The sequence below is a fragment of the Odocoileus virginianus genome, chromosome 4, assembly GCF_023699985.2.
Source record: "Odocoileus virginianus isolate 20LAN1187 ecotype Illinois chromosome 4, Ovbor_1.2, whole genome shotgun sequence".
Lineage (NCBI taxonomy): Eukaryota > Metazoa > Chordata > Mammalia > Artiodactyla > Cervidae > Odocoileus > Odocoileus virginianus.
In genome coordinates, this window is record NC_069677.1 from 51,900,913 (window position 1) to 51,922,168 (window position 21,256).

General features: G+C 37.7%; 1 protein-coding gene across 5 annotated transcripts in view; it reads right to left on the bottom strand.

The window, feature by feature from the left end:
• Window positions 1–21,256, bottom strand: part of MME (membrane metalloendopeptidase) — a 106,381-nt gene that overhangs the window by 25,534 nt on the left and 59,591 nt on the right. For all 5 annotated transcript variants that reach the window (XM_020905836.2, XM_020905837.2, XM_070466557.1 and 2 more), the window contains 7 exons: window positions 20,644–20,745; window positions 18,884–19,020; window positions 18,681–18,774; window positions 17,425–17,553; window positions 16,593–16,691; window positions 13,500–13,580; window positions 12,131–12,234 (listed from right to left, as the gene is read on the bottom strand). In XM_020905836.2, coding sequence (XP_020761495.1) covers window positions 12,131–12,234; window positions 13,500–13,580; window positions 16,593–16,691; window positions 17,425–17,553; window positions 18,681–18,774; window positions 18,884–19,020; window positions 20,644–20,745 — 746 coding nt within the window. The remainder of the gene's footprint in view (window positions 1–12,130; window positions 12,235–13,499; window positions 13,581–16,592; window positions 16,692–17,424; window positions 17,554–18,680; window positions 18,775–18,883; window positions 19,021–20,643; window positions 20,746–21,256) is intronic.

A 21,256-nucleotide genomic window follows, 5' to 3' on the forward strand; every position in this document is an offset into this window, starting at 1 on the left:
CCAGGGATGTTAGACTAAAATCTTGAGATCAGAAGCTACAGAAGAAAAGTTGATTTTGTGTGACCAAACAGTATTATGAAAGAAAATAATACAATTAAAACTCATGATCAGGAAAAATGATGCATTAGAACTGTGTTTACATAAATTCACACAGAACCACATGACTCGCGTATGGTCTAAGGCTATCTGGCAGGGGCAGAAAACAGGAAACATGCTGACCTACTCCTAAGGAGAAACACTGTTCCTTGTGGTGCCTTTAGAGGTATTTCTGATGTGTCATCAACATTCCGAACGTGCAAGACAGCAAAACTTGCCACCCCCCAAAAGTCTCTTTGGCATGAAGATAATTTTGAGATGAAAACAAATCTCCCAAAAGACTTAGGAAGAAACTTTGACCTGTCCCATAACTGCCTAAAAAAATTTAGGTAGAGGAGGCCTGTTCCTGAAATAGAGCCATCACCAGAGGAATCTTCAGAGAATATGGGCCAGATGTGGTGGGAGAACCAGACAGAGTCTAGAGATCAGAGTCCACCCTGTACCCCACTGTGACAGCATGACCCACTGAACAAGCGTTTCCCAAACATCTGATTTTCCATCTTCACGTGAATTGCCTTCCTCCCCTTTGAGGTCCCAAACCACTATTCCCAACATCCTCTTTTGTCTTTAGCTGAAGATGGTATTTAGGGTGAGGGGTTCAGCCTTCTTGGCAAGTTACTCAGTTTTCCTGGGTCTCTCTTGTGTATACATGGTATTAAATCTTGATTTTTCTCCTGTTAATCTGTCTCATGTCAATTTAATTCATAGACCAGCCAGAAGATCCTGGAAGGGAAGAGGAAAATTTCTTCCTCCCTGATGATCCCCAACTTAACAGATTTTATGCATACATAGCTTGTACTTATTAGAATTTCAATTGTTTAAAAATTACTTTAACATATTTCTAGGCTTCAGTTGTTCAGTTCTGAACTTCTGATTTAGTGATAATATACTCTGCATGGACATTAGTGGATAATCACATATAATATACAAATTGTTGGTTTTGCATTCAGGCACTGTACTAATAATGAAACACAAAAGGTGCCAATTCAAAATGTTTTCTTTTTTAAATTAGTATATTACAGAGGAACAGAACTAGATATAGGAAACTGATATTGCAGATAGCAACAGATCTCAAAAGTCAGACATAGACGAATGGAGTTTATATTATCCATCTCATGTTTATTGCTTTTGTAAAAATAAATGTCCCACCTGTTGTTTTAATGATTTTTTTTTTCCTGCTCTTCTGTTTAAAATTGCACTCTGATCAATGTTTGTAACTTCTTAGCAGGGAAAGGTTTATAAATTAAAATGTCCATTGTGAATTACACCTTCAAGAAAATAGGTAGCTATTTATGACCACAGAGCACTCACATAAAATTAGAATTATGGTGGTTAGTTTCACAGAGCCCAAGTGTGTAGTGTTTGCCTTTTCTTCCTTGAGATCTTTCACAGTGCGTCCTCAGACTACCCCTGGGTAATTATCCAGATCCAAAAGCACAGGGCACTTTGTCCCTGGGAATGACCAGAACTTGAGGTACTGTAATTGGATCATTTCATCTTAAAGTGATGATAGTAGTTACAGACTCAGTGTCTAATATTTGTGGTCAATCATGAAATATCTCACTATGTTACAACAAAAAACTAAATTAAAGGACAAAGAATATAGTTTTTAAAGTAAATGGTGATATAACAAAAACTGTAAGATCTTCTGATTTGGATGCAGCCTCAGAGTTTCAGGAGAGGCTTTCATTTATGGAAACTAGACAAATGCGACCCTGAATAGCAGCAGAGAAAAGAGAAAATGCACAACTAACGAGAGAACCAAGTGTCCAGTAACAAGATGGATAGTGCAGGTTACCTGAGGATATCTTTAAAGTACGGAGGCCAGACACGAGCATCTCCTGCAGCAGGTATTGGACCTGAGAGAGAGTGCATGTCACTCTGTTCTGTGACTCATCTTCCTGCCTCCACTACGTGGCTGCAGAAGCATGGGTATGTGCGGTAATAAAGTGCAGGGTGGGGATGCAAGAGGTGAGCAGACTTTACTTTCCAGTTCTGAGAAATGGTTTTGTCAGGTAATCTCCTTCTGGTCTGAGGGCACTTAGAGCAGAACAAAGGGCCACTGTAAGCAGCATGGTCCTCAAAGCTGAACAAACAATGCAGTTGGGAAATACAACTGAAATCTCCTGGAGAGGCGGACCAGGTGCGTTTCTCTTCCACCTCTTAATTACCCTGAGGAACCTAAGTGGTGATGAGATGAAAGCAAAGGACATCGTTTTACCCAGGGAACTGAAAACGGAAGTCTACAGCCTGATCCTATAGCCTCTTGGATATAATAGACCCACTGGAATGCAAAGACATGTGGAATAAAACTTCTTTCACTCGTTCATGTGTAACTTTAAAACAAACACCTTTAAACAACAAAATCATGAATGTTCCTTTCCCTGAAAACATTTAATTTCTCAGCATCTAGTGCCTTTGAAGCAATTCCTTTGAAATCAGCAGTACAATACAATGGTTTTCTCTGTCTTCCTCAAATACTTCTAGAAAGGAGAATTCTTATTTGTAATGGTAATTACCACTGTAATTCTTTATATTTATTAATATCCCCTCAGCAAGACTTCAAAGTTTTCTATATATTTTCATTCATCTTTCAAACTACCCGTATAAGACAGATGATACCTCAATTTTCATGTATAGAAACTAAGGTATATTATAGATCAAACTCTTTTTCCTAATTTATTTATAGAGTTAGTGATACAACTGGAAAAAGAATATATAAACTATGGAGAAATAGGACACCCTCATCTTCCAATCAATCCCCTACTTTCAGCATGTAGATCTTTACCAAGCATAAAATTTCATTACAAAAATCAATGCCATTTCCTTGCTAACCTCTTTAAAATGAAGGTGTTCACATTTTTTATCTTTTTTAAAGATTTATTTTATTTTTTGGCTATACTGTGCTTAGGATCTTAGTTCCCCGACCAGAGATCAAACCCATGGCCCCTGCATTGGAAGTGGAGAGTCTTAATCAGTGGGAAGTCCCAGTGCTCATTTTTACATAATTTCATATTTAGGGCTGCCCCTTACCCTAACAGGCTTTAGGATGCTGGCTTATACACCACCCTGAAGTCTCATCATGACCCAATCATAACGATGGCTACTGTCCAATGAACACCTAAGTTACGTGGCAAGCACACTACACAACAATGACCTCACAAAGTAAAAGTAAATGCTATTATCCTCAGCTTACAAAGGGACCATTGAGTCTCCGAGGTATCACAGTGGTTGTCTAAGCTCACCCAGTTAATAAGCGGCAGAGCAGGAATCTGAACTCAGGGATGCTCACTCTCTCTGCCCTCCACCTCAGCCCCCTGGCTCCAGAGTACAGGCTCTTCCCACTGCTGCGTGAAGTACAATATTTTATCCAAAGGCAAAAGCACAGAAGGACCAAAGAGCCTCAATCAATTGGTCCTTTAAGAGTTGTTAACAAGCACTCTGAGTGATCCACCTGATCCTTGGAAGTGAGGGCCAAGGCTCCTACTCACAATAAGAGAATCGATCCCTCTTTCAACCAAAAAAACCAAAAAGCCAAAACAAACCAACCCCCAAAATCATTGATTTTCTTCTTAGAAGTCATCAGTTGGTTGTGTATGGTTACAAGTTGGCAACAAGACCCAACTGCTTTAGTCTTCAGTAACTCTGTATGTGTGTACATGCGTGATGTGTGTACTCATGAGAGCGATATCTCAAATTCAGAGAAATTCCCAATTTGGAACATATAGGGGTGGGTAGACTTTTTTTCTGTTAGAATTTTATTTTGGTGTTTATTCTCCTGACTGAGAATAATCTTGTGATCTTTCAGGAAAGAACTGAAAGCTCTTACATCCTATATAACCCTTAGCAATGACATAACATGACATTACAAGTCTATTCAATAGTCTGTCTAGCTCATGAAATAGTGACTCCATGAAGGCAGCAATGTTTCATGTCTTGTCCTTTTTCTAAATTATGGCAATAACACTTACCATGAGATCTATCCATTTAATATATTTTAAGTAAACAGTACATTATAGTTGACACTAGGCACAATGGTGTAACTTATTCATCTTGCTTAACTGGAAATATTTTGCCTGTTGATTAATAACTCCTCATTTCCTTCTCCTCCCAGCCTTTGGTAATAATGATTCCCTCCTTTGACTTAATCAGGCAGTACTTATCTTTCTGGGCTTATTTCGATTAGCACATTTTCTTAAGTTCATCAACACATAACTGCATAATTTCCTTCTTTTTAGATACTGAGTAGTATTCCATTGTATACACAGAGTTTTTTTCCAACCATTCATCTGTTGAGGGAAAGAGGATGCCTCCACATCTTAGCTATTGTGACTGGTACTGCTATGAACACAGGAGTGCGAATGTCTCTCTGAGATCCTGAGTTCAATTAGTTTGGCTACAGGCCCAGAATTACTGAGTCTTAATGGCAGTTCTTTTTCCAACTTCTTAAGGAATATCTGTGTTGTCTTCCATAACTTTTGCACCCTTTTGCATTCCCACCAATTGTGTTCCAATTTCTCCACATTGTTGCCAATACTTGTTGCCTTTTCACTTATTTATTTAACAATATGTCATCCTGACAGGAGTGATGTGATATCTCACTAGGGTTTTGATTTGTATTTCCTTGATGATTAGTGGCGCTTCCCCGGTAGCACTAGTGGTAAAGAAACCACCTGCCAATGCAGGTAGACACAAGAGATGCAGGTTTGACCCTTTGACCATTAGGAAGATCCCTTGGACGAGGGCACACCAACCCACTCCAGTATTCTTGCCTGGAGAATTTCACGGACAGAGGAGCCTGGTAGGCTGTGGTCCATTGGGTCACAGAGTTGGACGTGGCTGAAGTGACTTAGCACACGTGCATGATGATTAGTGATGCTGAGCATCTTTCCGTCTATCTGGTGGCCATTTGTACGTCTGTGGAGAAATGTCTATTCAAATCCTTGGGGGCATGCTCAGCTGCTAAGTCATGTCTGACTCTTAGTGACCCAACGGACCGTAGTCCACCAGGCTTCTCTGTTCATGGGTCATTTAAAATTGGTTATTAGGGGTTTTTTTTCTCTGCTATTAAATTACAGGAGTGCCTTATATATACTGGAGATTAATCCCTTACCAGATATGTGATTAGCAAATATTTTCTCCCATTCCTTAGGTTGCCTTTAAATTTTTTTTGCTGGGCAGAAGCTTTTAAGTTCCACGGAGTCCCACACCCACTTATTTGTTTCATACTTTGTTCTTAAAGCATCTTTAGGGCTTAGCACAATATTGAGAACATGACAGGCATGCACACTCATTTAGGTCTTGGGATACCGATGAGTCCCTCAAGCCCCAAGAGCGCTGACTCTTCTCGTCCTGGAAGGGTGATGGGTGGTAACCTCAGTGAGGCCCTGCTGCCAGGCAGACCGTGGAGACTCAAGCCAACCAGAAGCCACATGCTATCTGAGCACTGTCCTCTCAAGAGGGCACACTGGTATCAAGCTCTAGACTTCTTTTGCAAAGCTCTCCAGTTTAAACCTTTAACTTATTAGCCTTCCTTCTCTCTCTCTTCTTTCCCCTCTGAAACAAAGCTTCCTTGTGTGCTAATTAAAATGCAATTTTTTTTTTTACTGATAAGATATATTTTACTTATAATCCAAAAATGTGTTGAAAAATCAGTCTGTTATCTTAATGGGAATCTAAGTAGGTGGAACTTAATGTTTTAATCTATGATCATAGGTGTAGAATGAGCACGGCAGGGCAGATACCACCACAGGAAACCAGAGCGGCTTGTCCAGGTTGAGTCTGTTAGTCTTTCTGGCTAAGTAGCACTTGATGAGTCAGACTATCTGCATTGCGTATCTTCCCACACATCTACACTATGGAGAGTCACTTGTGTCGCAAGTCTCCAGCACTCTAAATGCCCACCCTGGATGAGTCTGATCAATTTTCCACCTCTGGGCCATCTCATTTCTTCACAGAAATCCTCCATAGCTATTCTCTTGAAATTCAAGTTCAATGATACAAGTCTTAATTAGAAAACTGAGTCTAGAAACATCACTGAAGGGGAAAAGGCAGAAGAGATACTTCAGGAAGAAGTGAGGTACATCCCTACCTTACAAGAATATGGTCTTTCTCTCTTGGGTCACTTGTGGAAAAGCCAAGGACTGAAACATCTTCAGTTCAGTTCAGTTCAGTCACTCAGTCGTGTCCGACTCTTTGTGACCCCATGAATCGCAGCACGCCAGGCCTCCCTGTCCATCACCAACTCCTGGAGTTTACTCAAACTCATGCCCATCGAGTCAGTGATGCCATCCAGCCACCTCATCCTCTGTCATCTCCTTCTTCTCCTGCCCCCAATCCCTCCCAGCACCCGGGTCTTTTCTAATGAGTCAACTCTTTGCATGAGGTGGCCAAAATACTGGAGTTTCAGCTTCAACATCAGTCCTTCCAATGAACACCCAGGATTGATCTTTAGGATGGACTGGTTGGATCTCCTTGCAGTCCAAGGGACACTCAAGAGTCTTCTCCAACACCACAACTCAAAAGCATCAATTTTACGGTGCTTAGCTTTCTTCACAGTCCAACTGTCACATCCATCCATGACCAGTGGAAAAACCATAGCCTTGACCAGACGGACCTTTGTTGGCAAAGTAATGTCTCTGCTTTTTAATATGCTATCTCTTATCAAAACTTCACAGTAAGGGCCCTAAAATTTTAATGCTGGAAGGAACCTTAAAGTTGTTATACAGTCTAAATCAACCTGCTCATTTTACAAATAGTGAAACTTCAAGGCTTTTAAAAGGCTACGGATAGTAACTGGCAGAACTGAGACACTGAAAAACGGACAGCAACTCCCTGCAGTGGCAAAACTACAGTGGTACCAGCCCCCTGTCTTTTTGGTGCTGTTGGTCTTTTAGGAAGAACCACACAGAAAGAGCCACACAGCTGTTGGCCGCCAACCTCCATAGCACCACTTATTTCAGGGACTAGCAAACATCCAGTAAATCCAGATTAGAAAAAACAGCGGACTTGAAGCAATAAAGAAGAAATGAATCAATCATTTTGTTTGTTTTGCTCTAGTTCATCTCAGCATTAATTTAAATGCTGACATGTTCCTTCCAGAGAAAGTTTTACTAATAGGTAAAGGTTTAATTGTGGGCTTAAAAAGTGCTATCCTAGCAGCTTGTTGTCTTATAATCGCAACAGCCAACTCCGCCTTTTATCTGCTTTCATTGTTACACACCTTTCCTCTTCCACTAGATTACTAGCTCTGAGTCTTACTCATCTCTTTATCCTCTGCAACGTAGCACAGTACTTTGCACACTGTAGCTATTTGGCAAAATGTTTATTGAGTTGGCTGCTATTACTGTCAGCTTGTTTTTATTTTGATGTATAATAGCAAGAAAAATGCAGCAACGAAATAAGTCATTGTAGTTTATGAAATGCAACTCCACATGCTCAACAGTCATAATTTACCAAGGCTGGCACTACCTGTCCAAATTATATTACAGAAAATTCTGTCTTGAGAAACTAACAAAACAATGTCAAGTCTAAAATTAAGAAAAGGAATTCACTTTATTTTGTCCTAGTATATTGTTTCTTTTTAGAGGTTTATGTTTGTTCCATAGACTCTAAGTGAATAATCATGTTATTGAAAGTAAATTATTTCAGATACTTTGCCAAGTAATTTTGCCAATGGATATTACATTTTCAGTCTAACATTATTACTATTTGATAACATGATGTGCTTGAAGTTATTTACAAACTGTCATTAAGTCCCCAGAGAACAAGATGTTTGAGGTAACTTTGGAAACATCAGCTAAGTACTCAGAAACCACATGAACCAACAGCCTTTTAAATTTAAATCTTTGTCCTTTGCAGTTGCCAGCTGCCTGAATGGGCAGAAGGAGGTCCTTTGAGCCAAATGATTAACTTAGGCATATCACACTCAGACTTCCTGACGTTCTCAATTTTTTGAATTCTTAAGCAGAGAAAACAGAGATCATGTTGGACATATTCACCAACAATGATGGTGAAATGCTTGGATATATCAGTACTTATTTTAGTGGCTGAGTTCACTTTATCAGCACTGTTACAAATTGACTATTTTATCAATCATTCACTCTATCATCATTGAAGGAAGGTCCACATTCTATTCATCAAAGTTCAATCTCTGGTGATACAAATACATGACTTTTGCTTTCTTTCAACAAGGGCTATTCCAGCTAAATATAACATAATATACTGGCGCTGTGAGTAAAATATGTGTAAGGTATCATACAAGGACAAGGTGAAGAGAAAAATGTAAGGGATGCATGAGTAAGGAGGTAAGACTCAAGAAGAATCATACTAAGTGAAGGTTTCTGTTAAATGAACAAGAGTAGAAAGAGTGGTCCAAGGTAAGGGATAAGGAGGAGGAAGAGACGGAGTCGCGATTTTAATTTTTTAATTCCTGTGGCTGGAGATTTGGGACAATGCTGTGGGGTAGGGTGACTCAAGGGAATCTGGAGTGTGGAGCGGGAGATTGCAGAGCTTTGTACAAGCTTCATGAGATAGGCAAAACACATTGAAAGGTCTTCATCAGAAAACAACATGACTCAATCTGTGTTTTTAAAAGCTCTCTAAGGTGGTTGCCTGGAGAATTAGCTCAAGATTGACTGTGAGATGATTGATAAGATTAGGACAAATATTGTAATCACTCTGGTGAACAATGAGAAATGTCTGAATAAGCCATGACAATGGAGATGTAAGATGGATCCACATCCCCTCATGCCAATAAAAGAGTTAATTAGCAGCTGGTGGATATAAGCATTTTTAAGATAGGATTTGTAGTAAACATCATCGCAACTGCCAGAGATGATAGAAAAGAATTGCTCTGGAATGATGAACCCGTGTGTGTGCGAGTGTTAGGTGTTCAGTCGTGTCCGACTCTTTGTGACCCACGGACTGTAGCCCGCCAGGCTCCTCTGTCCATGGGATTCTCCAGGCAAGAATACTGGAGTGGGTTGCCATGCCCTTCTCCATGGGAATCTTTCTGACCCAGGGATAGAAAACAAACTTGTATCGGGACTTCCCTGGCAGTCTAGTTTCTAACACACTGTGGTCCCAATGCAGGGGGCCTGGGTTCCAACCCTGATCAGGGAACTAGATCTCACATGCCATGGCCAAGACCCAGTGCAGCCAAATAAATAAATAAATATGTTAAAAGAAAAAAAGAAAGGGAAAGCAAACTTATAGTTACCAAAAGGGAAAGGGGGAGGGGGATAAACTAGGAGTTTAGGATTGACATATACATACTGCTATATTTAAGGTAGATTGGAAAAAGCAATGGCAACCCACTCCAGTACTCTTGCCTGGAAAATCCCATGGATGGAGGAGCCTGGTGGGCTGCAGTCCATGGGGTCGCAAAGAGTCGGACATGACTGAGCAACTTCACTTTCACTTTTCACTTTTATGCATTGGAGAAGGAAATGGCAGCCCACTCCAGTATTCTTGCCTGGAGAATCCCAGGGACGGGAACCTGGTGGGCTGCCATCTATGGGGTCGCACAGAGTTGGACACGACTGACTCGACTTAGCAGCAGCAGCATGTTTAAGGTAGATAACCAACAAAGGCCTAGAGTATAGTGCAGGGAACTTTATTCACTATTTGGCAATAACCTAAATGGGAAAATAATTTGAAAAAGAATAGATATATGTATAACTGAATCACTCTGCTATACACCTGAAACTAACATCACATTGCAAATCATGTATAGTCCAATATAAATTTAAATTTTTTTTTAAAAAAATCAAAATTCCTAAATTAAAGGTATCATCTTGTAAAAATATTTCACAATATTGAATATGAGCAAGTATGATTCAATATAAAAAGGAATTAACATCAATGCAAAGATTCTGATTTGAGAAGGGGGTGCAGTACTTAAAATGCTCCCCAGGTGAATCTAAAGTGCAATCAAGAGTGTTGAACCCTGTACTCAGCATACAGGTAGAAGATGAGGAAGGAAGAAAAACTAGTCTCTTATGGCAGTGAAGACCTTAAAAGGCATATTGCACTTGTGATTGATTGTCAGAGGCTCATGGAAAGGATCCAAAAAGTACTACTGAGCTGTGCATGCTATTGAGAAAACATTCATTAAATCTTAGAAACAGTCTTTGCTATTGATTATCTGTGGTAAAGACAAAAGAACTCAGAGAAGATCAACACATATGATGAAAAGGAGTGAAAATTGCACGCTACACTACAAAATTATTATGGAACTGGGACTATATTAACTTCCAAAGAAAACATCAAGCAATAATTCAACAATGATTTTTTAAATTATGAAGAAATATTCTGATGTCAGGTGGATGCAGCTTATATTAGCTCTCTTCAGAAAGAATGCTGCTGCTGCTAAGTCACTTCAGTCGTGTCCAAGGCAAGAACACTGGACTGGATTGCCATTTCCTTCTCCAGTGTGTGAAAGTGAAGTCGCTTAGTCGTGTCCAACTCGTAGCGACCTGATGGACTGCAGCCCACCAGGCTCCTCCGTCCATGGGATTTTCCAGGCAAGAGTACTGGAGTGGGGTGCCATTGCTTTCTCCATCAGAAAGAATATTTGATGATAATTGTATATAGGTATTTTACAAAGTGCTAACAATTATTATATGTAAATATATAGTATGTAACTATATTTTGCAAAGAAATAAAAACATTCAGACTTATAAGGAGCTTCTCAGATTATAAATTTTTCCACAAGGTATTCTTTTTGATGACTTTCTGTCAATTTCTAGAGCTAGGATTTGACAACTGAGTATGATAGAAGCCATATGTACCTAATCTCTTTCTTTCCCACCTGGGACACTAAACATTCTCTGACATTTGCTGCCCTGTTTTAAGTACCAGATAACATAACATTTGCTCCAGTGTAAACAGAGAGGTCAGTAAAAGAAATTGGTCTCTTTTTCAGAATACCCGAAGGGTCCAAAATGTTGTACAGGGATTGAATGTATTGGCATTTTCATACTGGGAATTTTATCCAACCAGTACCTGGTTTACTGAGAATAGAACACTCTGTCATCAAACAGTCCTTCTGCACTTTGTCCCTTTCTTGGCACATTTCCCTCCGGGAGGTAGTTTATTATAATACATCTTTCCTATACTCTACTATTGTAATGTAATGGAATTGAATCAAAGTTCACCTTTGATTTTTCCAGTTCCCACCTTGACTTGGCCCGTATTCCAAAATATCCGCTTAATAAATGTTAGTGGAAGAATAAAGGAATGCAAGAGTGAACCATACACTTCACTAGCATGGTATTGTGTCAGTTACCACAAAGATCAAGTTAGTATATTTACTTTGCACTTGCTCACTCATTAATTTAGTTTTGACTGAAAAATCCCCTATGTATCCAGTACTGAACGATCCAGTGCTGAACGATCTCCTATTCTCTTGGAGCTGTGTAGGAAAAAATCCACACAGATAGTTCTAGGGATTTAAGTGCATAAACACGTATGTTGATAAATATTTTTAAACACATCCATTTAACCGAAAAATAAACATTAAGCTGATCATTACTATGATGTACTAATACCAGTAAGCAGAGGTTAAGATCATTTGAAAGCTATGAATGCGACTGAATCTTGATATCTCAGATTTGGTTCTCACAAGGTTGAGAGAAGTGTTACCTGGACAAGTTAGGTAGGGGACGGAGTTGCAGGATGGCTGAACAATAGAAAGGTAGGTGGGACTGAGGGTAGATGATAATTCTGAATATAGTAATAGACTCAAAGGTTTGAAGGAGCTAAGGACCGCTTAGACTAAAGTGTTCTAGGGAGCTCTGTCCACAAACAAAGTAGAAGGGACAGACAATAACATGAGAAGAAATCAAATGTAGTCTGACACCTTAAGGAAAAAATTTGTATTTTGATTACATCCTCCTATATTCTTAGATGCTCATAGAAGTACTCAACAGAAAGAGAACATTCCACCTTTTACCATTATTCTAGGTCAGGTTCTTAATCCAGCAAAGGCCCTCTTCTGAATGAACATATTAGAAAATTGAAATATACATACTCATCCTTGTCCACCTTTTCTCGAAGCTTCTTTAGTTGTCTGTTTTGGCCAAACTTCAGGTTTTGAATTATGTTCTCAAAGTATTCTTCTTCCTGGTAGCTCAACTATATTAATTTAAAAGAATTTTGAGAGCAATACTAAAAACATGTCTCCAAAGTTTTGCTAAATAGCATTAAGAGATTATCACTTAATAAATTTAGCAGAAAGCATTAAAATTTGCCAAAGAAAAATTAAGTTCTAATTAATTCCATACAAGTCACTGCTGCTCTGGCTGAATCATCCCTTCAGTGTATTCTTTTCTAATTAATGAAATGAAACAAGTGTCAAACAAGCTTTTCTATGTTGATATCAATCCTTACATGACAGATAACAGAATTCTTATTTACTGTGTTAAAAGAACACTTATTCTTATAATCATCAAAATAATTGTATGAAGATGGGCTGTTATCACCATTTTAAAGTTGAGGAAACTGAGGCACAGACAAGTCAGTTGTCCAAGTTAATCCGTGATGAAGTTGAGATTTGAACCTTAGGAGTCTGACTTGGAGTTGATGCTCTTAGCCAGTTAGTGTGTGGTATGGCTGAGATCTGAACCCATGCAGGCCAGCTGTGAGGCTGTGTGCTCAGCCACCAGACTCCCGCCAAAAGGGCCCCAGGGACTCGCAAGCTACAGTGAGCTCATTTTTTAAAAAGTCAAGCTTTTCTGCAATGGAAAAAGAAACGAGGACAATGTGCCTTGCAAACTCTCAAGTTAGGCTAGTAATCAACAGATTAGAAATCATCATCCCCGGATCTAGGCAAGGGCCACCTTGTCACCAAGATGGCAAGTAGTCGTGGAGACTGCAAGGTTAGCAATAAGCTCTCAGTGGACTCTGAAATCCATACTTCAATCAATTCTGCCTTCATCATTTACATTACACAAGAGGAATAAAACAGTTTCTCATTCTCAAATAATAGATGCTTTTTTTCCAGAGAAGACATGACCAGGTTAATCCAGTGGAGGAATAATTAGAAATTGGAAGGAAACCTGAAGATTTGACTTTTCAGGCATGTATAAAAAGCCTGAGTACAGCCTGTTCATCACTTAAATATCTATGCCTTGATGCTCTTAAAAAAAAAACACCAAGTTTTTAATCACTACACTTAAAATGGACTATATGGAAAGGGAAATAAAAAAACCAAACACAGACCAGGCCAATGAAACAACAGGCTAACACTAAAACAAACATAGTTCTGGCTTCAGTGTTAAAGGCTTAATATAATAAGGGCTCTGGGTGTAGGCCCACATACGTTCTGGCCCCCCCATAGCTAGAAACGACATTGCCCCCAACCTCAGGCACCATCAGTATAGAGTCTTTTCAAGACTTACCTCAAGGTACTCTTTATTCAGTTTGTCGTCATTTGAAATAATGTCATCAGGATAGCCAATCCTTTCTTTAATTGCTAAGGCCTATGAAAATTATAATATCGAATGTGAGCATGATTATGAACTTTCAAATGCAAACATTATGATTGTGCCCTTGACTGGAAATTGAATAACTTGATCCATACTGTTTACAAAATGAGTATTTGACCACACTTAAACAGAGATCTTTGCCATGGTTTCTTCCTGGAATTCAAAATAAAAAAGAGTCCTGAAATTTAGCTTCTAATACCCTATTCTCATAGTCTGAAGCTTGCCTAAGAAAATTAACATGACAGACTGATAAGTCTTTGTTCCACAGGTATTGGTACAAAGGTATTACAAACATAGGTATTACTCTTATGAACTTTTTCCCTGCAAGGCTTTTTTCTTCAATCTTATAGGAGAAATAACACTTAGAACTTTTGTTCTAGTAGCTTATCTTTCCACTTCACCAGTTTGGCTCAGAAAACAGATGTGGGCTTACAGGTTCAGTGCTAAATATTCTTCTTGTATATTGGTTCCTGGAGTTTTTATGTTCTGTTTCGGTCTCCAGAGCTAGTGTACCCAACTTTCCACAGTTAAATGAATGATATTAGTTAAATGAGTAGAAAACAGGCTTTCCCTTGTTACACCATCTCATATTTACCACTTGCTTACTACTGTTTGTGTATGTGATTGCCAAGTTGCTTCAGTCGTGTCTAACTCTTTGCAACCCTATGGACTGTAGCCTTCCCGGCTCCTCTGTCCATGGGATTCTCCAGGCAAGAATATTGGAGTGGGTTGCCAAGCCCTCCTCCAGGGGATCTTTCCAACCCAGGGATAGAACCTGTGTCTCTTATGTCTCCTGCACCAGTAGGCAAGCTCTTTACCACTAGCACCACCTGGGAAGCCCACTTGCTTACTACTTGCTATTTCTATTTTTTACTTCTCTCATTTTTCTCAAAGATATCTGATTCAATCATACCACATTGCTCTTAAATAATTTAATTAATTTAAATTTTTCATGAGGTATTAAGCTTGCATCTCTGAGTTATTTGTTTTGCCATCAAATAGATGTGGTTTTTTTTACAGATCTGTTTCATGAGTCTAGGATTTCTCCAGTGGATCAGGCAGATGTGTCAGCTAATCTAATAGGCCCAGCCTATTTTCTTTCTATACTGTCAACCCATAATAAATCACTCCCCTCTCAGTGGTGTTTTATTTTCTAGAAGATGTTTCCCCAAAAGGTATTCTAAGGGATACAAAATCTACAGAAATGGGAGGTACCACATAAGAAAGGATATACTGTAAAAATATTTGGGGTAAATACTGACTGCTTCCCAGGTGGTTCAGTAGGTAAAGAATCCACCTACTGATGCAGAAGACTCAGGGGACATGGGTTCAGTCCACGGGGTCCAAAAGAGTTGGACACGACTCAGAGGCTGAGCACTCACGCCATTATGACAGAAACACGAAGCAGGCTCCTTCACTGAAGGACGTCTTAGAGTCTACAATTAAGTAATTGCAAGTATCCAAGAGAATGAATTATTTTGCCTATTTATTCATTCAATTTGTGTTCTAGAGTCTACCATAAACCAGGTACTTTGTAAGGGGTTGAGGATACAATGCAAAAATTTCTGCTCATGGAGAGTCTATTGTAAACGTCAATGGTAGGCAATAAAATGAATATTAACTCTCAAGTGTGATGTATGATGCCATAAAATCATACCCTAGAGGCATGTAACCTAATCAAGGGTAGGATCAGGGAAGCCTTCTTTCAGGAAGTGTTGCCTAAACTTTTTGGGTATGGGACTCTTTCACAAAGCAACGTGTAGATCCAGAGTTTTATATCACTTTGGGAAATAATTAAATCTAGAACAATTTAATTGGTTACATCAAAAAGAACCATGTTATGACAGCTAGAACATGAAAGGAGCAAATCCAGCCTGAACTTCTGAGGAGCTAGACAGAGTGCTGCAAAGACAGCTACACTGGGGTGCCAAATTCTAGATCTGAGTCATCCAGGGTTCTGTGGTCACTGAAGATGACCCTTCTATGTGATCTAATCCTGAAAGAAAACTAGACTTCAGTCGGATTCTCTTGTTATAAATAGATTTATGGGCTCTGTGTTAAGTTCAGAGAATGGTATGTTCTTCCTGCTACTCTAACTACAGAGGAATAATCAGGTTGCATGTGAATACTGCTTATAAAGCATATACAGTTTTCACTGGACATGTCCCTTCTAGTTTTATATAGTTATCAAGACAATGGCATAGTAAATTTAAACCTGGGATTTCCTTAGAATTTCTATTTTGCTTATTCTATGCAGGATGTTAAAAATCTCAATAAAAGGTGAATAGTGGGGGTAAATAAGAATAGTTTAAAAGAGTTCCGTCAACATCTCTGTAACTGTAGGACCTCTATAGTATTCAAATAATGCACTGAACTTGCATTGGCTTAATAGAAATTTGGTATTATTTTCCCTAGGTTATATTAAAAAAAATACTAAATAGCACATGTTTACAAATTTTTAGCTAAAAATTTGCATTAAAGATTATTGAATATTGGTAGAAATCTTATAAATATGTTTCATAAAAGGAGGAAAAATATAAACCACTGATAATATCTTTTAATGCTTCCTTATTCACACAAGATATTTCTCTTATTTTCTTGATTTGTGAAGACTTCTTTTTTAAAGAAAAGGAGTTTTTTCTTTCAAAGTTTTGAGCTGAACATGGAGAACAGAAGCTAGTTGCAAAGAAATAATGAAAGATGAAAATCATAGAAAAAAAACTTCATCCATGAAAAACTGTTCAGGATGGGGAACACATGTAAATCCATGGCTGATTCATGTCAATGTATGGCAAAAACCACTACAATACTGTAAAGTAATTAGCTTCCAACTAATAAAAATAAATGAAAAAAAAAAAGGAAAATTATCCCTGGAAACGTTACATCTTGAAAGGGTGTGTTTTTATTTTATACAATTCTTGATTACCATATTTTCCTCAAATATCTTAAAAGTTCATCTTTTCTTATAGATTTTTCTTTGGTAGTTAGCTCTACCTTGCTCTTTACCTTTTCCTCAGCTTTCTTTTTTGTTTCAGCATCCATCCAAGTTAGGTCATCTAAAGTCTGAACAAAAACCTCCCGGATCTGGGCAATTAAATCCTCAACCTTAAACCAAAAGAGCAGAAAGCAAATATGAGCCATGAGATAATTTTTTGTAATAAAAATTAAGAAAAATAGAATTATAAGCTGTGTTGATGTGATTCAATAATATGTTAATATACATAAATTTATAAATGATCTAAAAAAGGGATATATATGGATAATTATATTTTTAAAGCAGGACTTCCATTAATACTAATGATTGAATAGATCTTAATGTATACATTACTTTAGAATGTATGGTTTCCATGATCAAAAAGAAGACCTAACATAAAATACTAGCTGTCATTACTATTAATAGTTTAGTTAAGCATGAAGTAGCATTTCAAGAAATTCTTTCACCTTGCCTTTAAGTTCCTTTGTCTTCACTTCAGTAACAATAAAAAATATAGTATTGGCTTATATTTCAAATGACCTCTGATTTGCTTTCTGGTTTTTAAGAAAAAATACTAATTCTTAAGTCAATTCTGCTAATAGAAGAGACTACAAATGACTATATTATAAGAACATGTGACTAGGTAATGTGAATATACTGCTCCTGGAAAATGGACAATTGCTTTTGGGTTAAACAATATTAGGATTAGAAAAATATGCAGACCCTTGGGGGAGGGAGGATAAGATTTATTGGGAAATAATGGTAAATGGTAATTCAGAAGTTCTCAGCCAATCAGTAAAATTTTAGCAAAATGATGGACTATTGTGACTGCAAACTGATAGAGTACTGTGCTGAAAACATTACCACATGTTTACTATCTCCAGGAAATGCCGCTTCCACATAGAGCCTTCCCACGGCATTTTCCATATTCCCATTGACATAGTTTGCACAGCGTCTCCAAGTTGCTGTTTCTGATGTTGTGCCATAAAGAGCCTATGGGAGAGAAAGGAAATGGCATTTGAGCAGGCGTAGACAGCCGAAGCGCTGCGAGAGCACAAATTTCACAGGACTCTACTCTTGGGTCTCAGATTCTTTGAATATTCATTGCTTCTCCTCACACGTCAGGATGTCCTTGCATAGGAAAAAATGTAATCCAATAGAATTATTACTTATATATGATCTGGAAATAAGGTATATTTTCAGTAGCAAGTCCTAGAAGAACTGTTGGCTATTGCAAGTTAATATCCTTCTGGACCACTTTAGGAAATAATCTCAAAATAACGCTGCTGCCACTGCATAAACATAAACATGAAGCAATATTCAATATATGTAACAGGGGAGAGACCTGGTATACAAGAAAACACACTGTTGTTTTTCAACGCTTTTGCTGAACTTTCAGTACTTAGAAGAACTGCATGTGTACACATTTAAGTACCAATAAAGGGATACATTTATGGAAGGAAAATTTAACAAAACACAGCTCTTATCTTCTTTCATTTTTAAAAGATGTCTACATTTTCTTTTAAAGGGTAAAAAATTAAAAATTCCAATCAGTCAGAATTATTCCCTTCCCATGACACCAACCAATCCATTTGTGAGAATTTCTCCTTTTTCACATAAGGACTTTCTCTCTCCCCTCACATTAGGACCAAAATGATGATTGTTTAAATGATATGGGTACAGCCTAATAAAAGGTCTTAAGGGTATCTCCAGGGAGGTGTATTCTCAGTGGGAAGTCCACACAATGTAGTCCATCTGTTTGTATGTCTACTGTGCTGTGAGTACTAGAAAAATCAAATTAATTGAGATAGATAGCCCTGAAATTACCTGGAACACAACACCAAGCCAAGCCAGTACTCTTTCATGAAACTGTGCAAATAACCAAATGCCCTTCCTTCCAGGGCAATTCAATCACGGCGCCAAAGTAGACAAAGGAAAATAGAGCACCTGAAAACTGGCTTTCCTAGGCAACATGGCTTGAATACAGGCAAAGTAACCAACATTTGGCCTTCTGTCTCTTCGCAAAGTTTACCACATTCTAGCAATGGACATGGCGAGCCTTCATAATCATGGATCTCTTTATGCTTTAAGTCTTAAGAAAAGAGAGATTTTTTCTTCACCTTGCGGAAAGCATTTCTGGACTCCTTGTAGTTTCGGCTGAGGCTGCTTACAAGATCCATTATGAACCGCCAGGACATTAAATTTTGAAGATCTCTGTATAAAAAAACCCACCACCCAGCAACAGAAAAGATGAGGCTGCAAAGCTTCTAAAGAATGATATTAAATGCAAACTTTGGGGACATGGGCACGCTGACATACCTACCTGGCAGAATATTTGGCAAGAATGAGCTTAAGATTGGTTAAATACTCTGGAGCATAAACAATCACTTCTTCCTCATGTGGAATATTAATATTCACAGTTGACATGATTTCATTTGTGAAATTTGACCAGCTGAATGGCTGGAAAAAATCAGGTACAAAACATTCAGTAATTATGGACTTTTCTTCTTGGTTCCAAGAATCAGTTATGGTTACAGGGTCAGACATGGTTACAGTGTCAATTGTATCACTATATAATTATCACAATGATCATTGTGATATTTGTTTGGGCTTCTTCTTTAATTGCTTCTGTCAGTTTTTGAATAAAAATTAGTTCTGCAGCATAATTATTTAAATGCAGAATTAAACCAACCATTTAAGAGCAAGAACAAAGCCTCTAAGAGTAGTAGTCATATGGTAGATATCAGGCTCAATGTCATATTCTTGGTCTTGCCCATATGAGAGAAAAAGAAATTTAGTTATAATGTTTTCTAGGTTTAAGCCAAAATTTAAACGCATATAATATGCATATTTCTTAAAAGTATATATTAGTAAACAATTTGTTTGAATACAGTAATACACTTCAGTGGAGACTGTGTTGTACGTGAAAGTGAAAGCAAACTGTTGTTCTAGCAGAGGTATAAGTAACAGTAATGATACAACATACATGGTCTCGTGAAGATGAACAAAATGCATTTTATGCTATCAATGTCAGGTCTATATAGACATGCAGTTTTCACACTTCAGAAGCTGGATTTGGAGTTAATGAAAGAAAGAATCTTGTTTCTCTATTATTCTTTAAGTGGGAATTGTGGTTATTCAACCACCAATGGATATGAGGAAAGATAGCAAAAGTGAAGACTATGCAAATGTTGCTGAAATGCCACATTTCAGTTAAGATTACTGATATTTTAGGCTACCTAGAAGTACATAAATACACTGATCACTTACTCAGTATGAGGTGCTCTGGCTTTTCTAGATTTCCTTTAGTGGCTTGGACTATTTTTTCAAACCACTTATTAAACACTTATATTAAAAAGCTTTATGTAAGAAATTCCTTATTTATTGCAATTAGACAATAAACAACAACTGCAATTGTTTATTCCGATTCCAAATAGAATTCCATCACTGAATGTGGTAGTTTGTAGATTTCATGAATGTTGCTTCATTATCCAATTGTGTGCATCAGCTCACACACAGAATATACGCATATCTTAGAAGAGATTATTAGATACTAGCTAAGGAATTACAACTAAGCAAAAAGATGTCAGTTGATGTTTATAAATGATACCTATAGATTTTTCTGTTTCTTGTGTTCTATTTCTCCATTATTGGTTTGAACATCTCCATAGATGGCCCTAATGAGAACATGGTAAGTTCTATGAAAAAATTACTCTTTTTTTGGAGGTAAGAAGTCTGGTACATATTATATGACTGTCCAAGTCCCACAGTTATATAATGACCTTTCAGAAGGATTTTCACTTTTAATGTGTCCAAACCCTTTTTTATGATACCTTCTAATACTATTCCATAGCTGCTTTGAAAGGGCTTTTTATCTTTGAAATTCACTCTAATTAAATATAAATACAATGATTTAGAATAGTTTTTTTCAAGTCTTTTCATAAAGTCAAATGGTTGGTATCATCTAAATTCATTTTGATGTTCAATTTATCTCAATAAATTAAAAAAAATCATTGAATTTTAACTGCATTTTAATATTAACTTTGAAAATGACATAATAAGTACTTAAATTTTGTTACTTACCTTTCCATTGAATTCCAGCGAAAATTTATTTTGGATGTCAGCTAATGTCATTTTGTTATAAAGAAGCATTGGATCATTTCGATCTTCAGATTTAGTTGTAGCCTATGGATTTAATGTTTTATTATTATTTTAGACCAAGAATTCTTTTGAAAAATATAACTATATACAAGGGGGAAAGAAATATGGCATTGGTACAACATAATTATATTTAAATTCTATTCTGTATTTTTTTCATAATATATCTTGTCACATCAAGAAGAAAAGAGAAATATAAGAGATTTTAAGTATATTTAGTAACAATCATCAAGACTTGGTTAGTGTTAAGTATGAGGGCTTCTTTGGTGGGTCAGTCGTTAAAGAATCTGCATGCAGTGCAGGAGATTGCCTGCAATGCAAGAGACCTGGGTTTGATCCCTGGGTTGGGAAGATTCCCCTGGAGAAGGCAACAGCTACCCACTCCAGTATTCTTGGCTAGGAAATCCCATGGACACAGGAGCCTGGGGTCTTCAAAAATCTTTTTATATTTTTATAACAGCAAACCACATCGGCAACATCCTTCCATGGCTAATGGGCAGCTCAGTTGTGCCTGTGGCTATTTCATATAATGAATTTC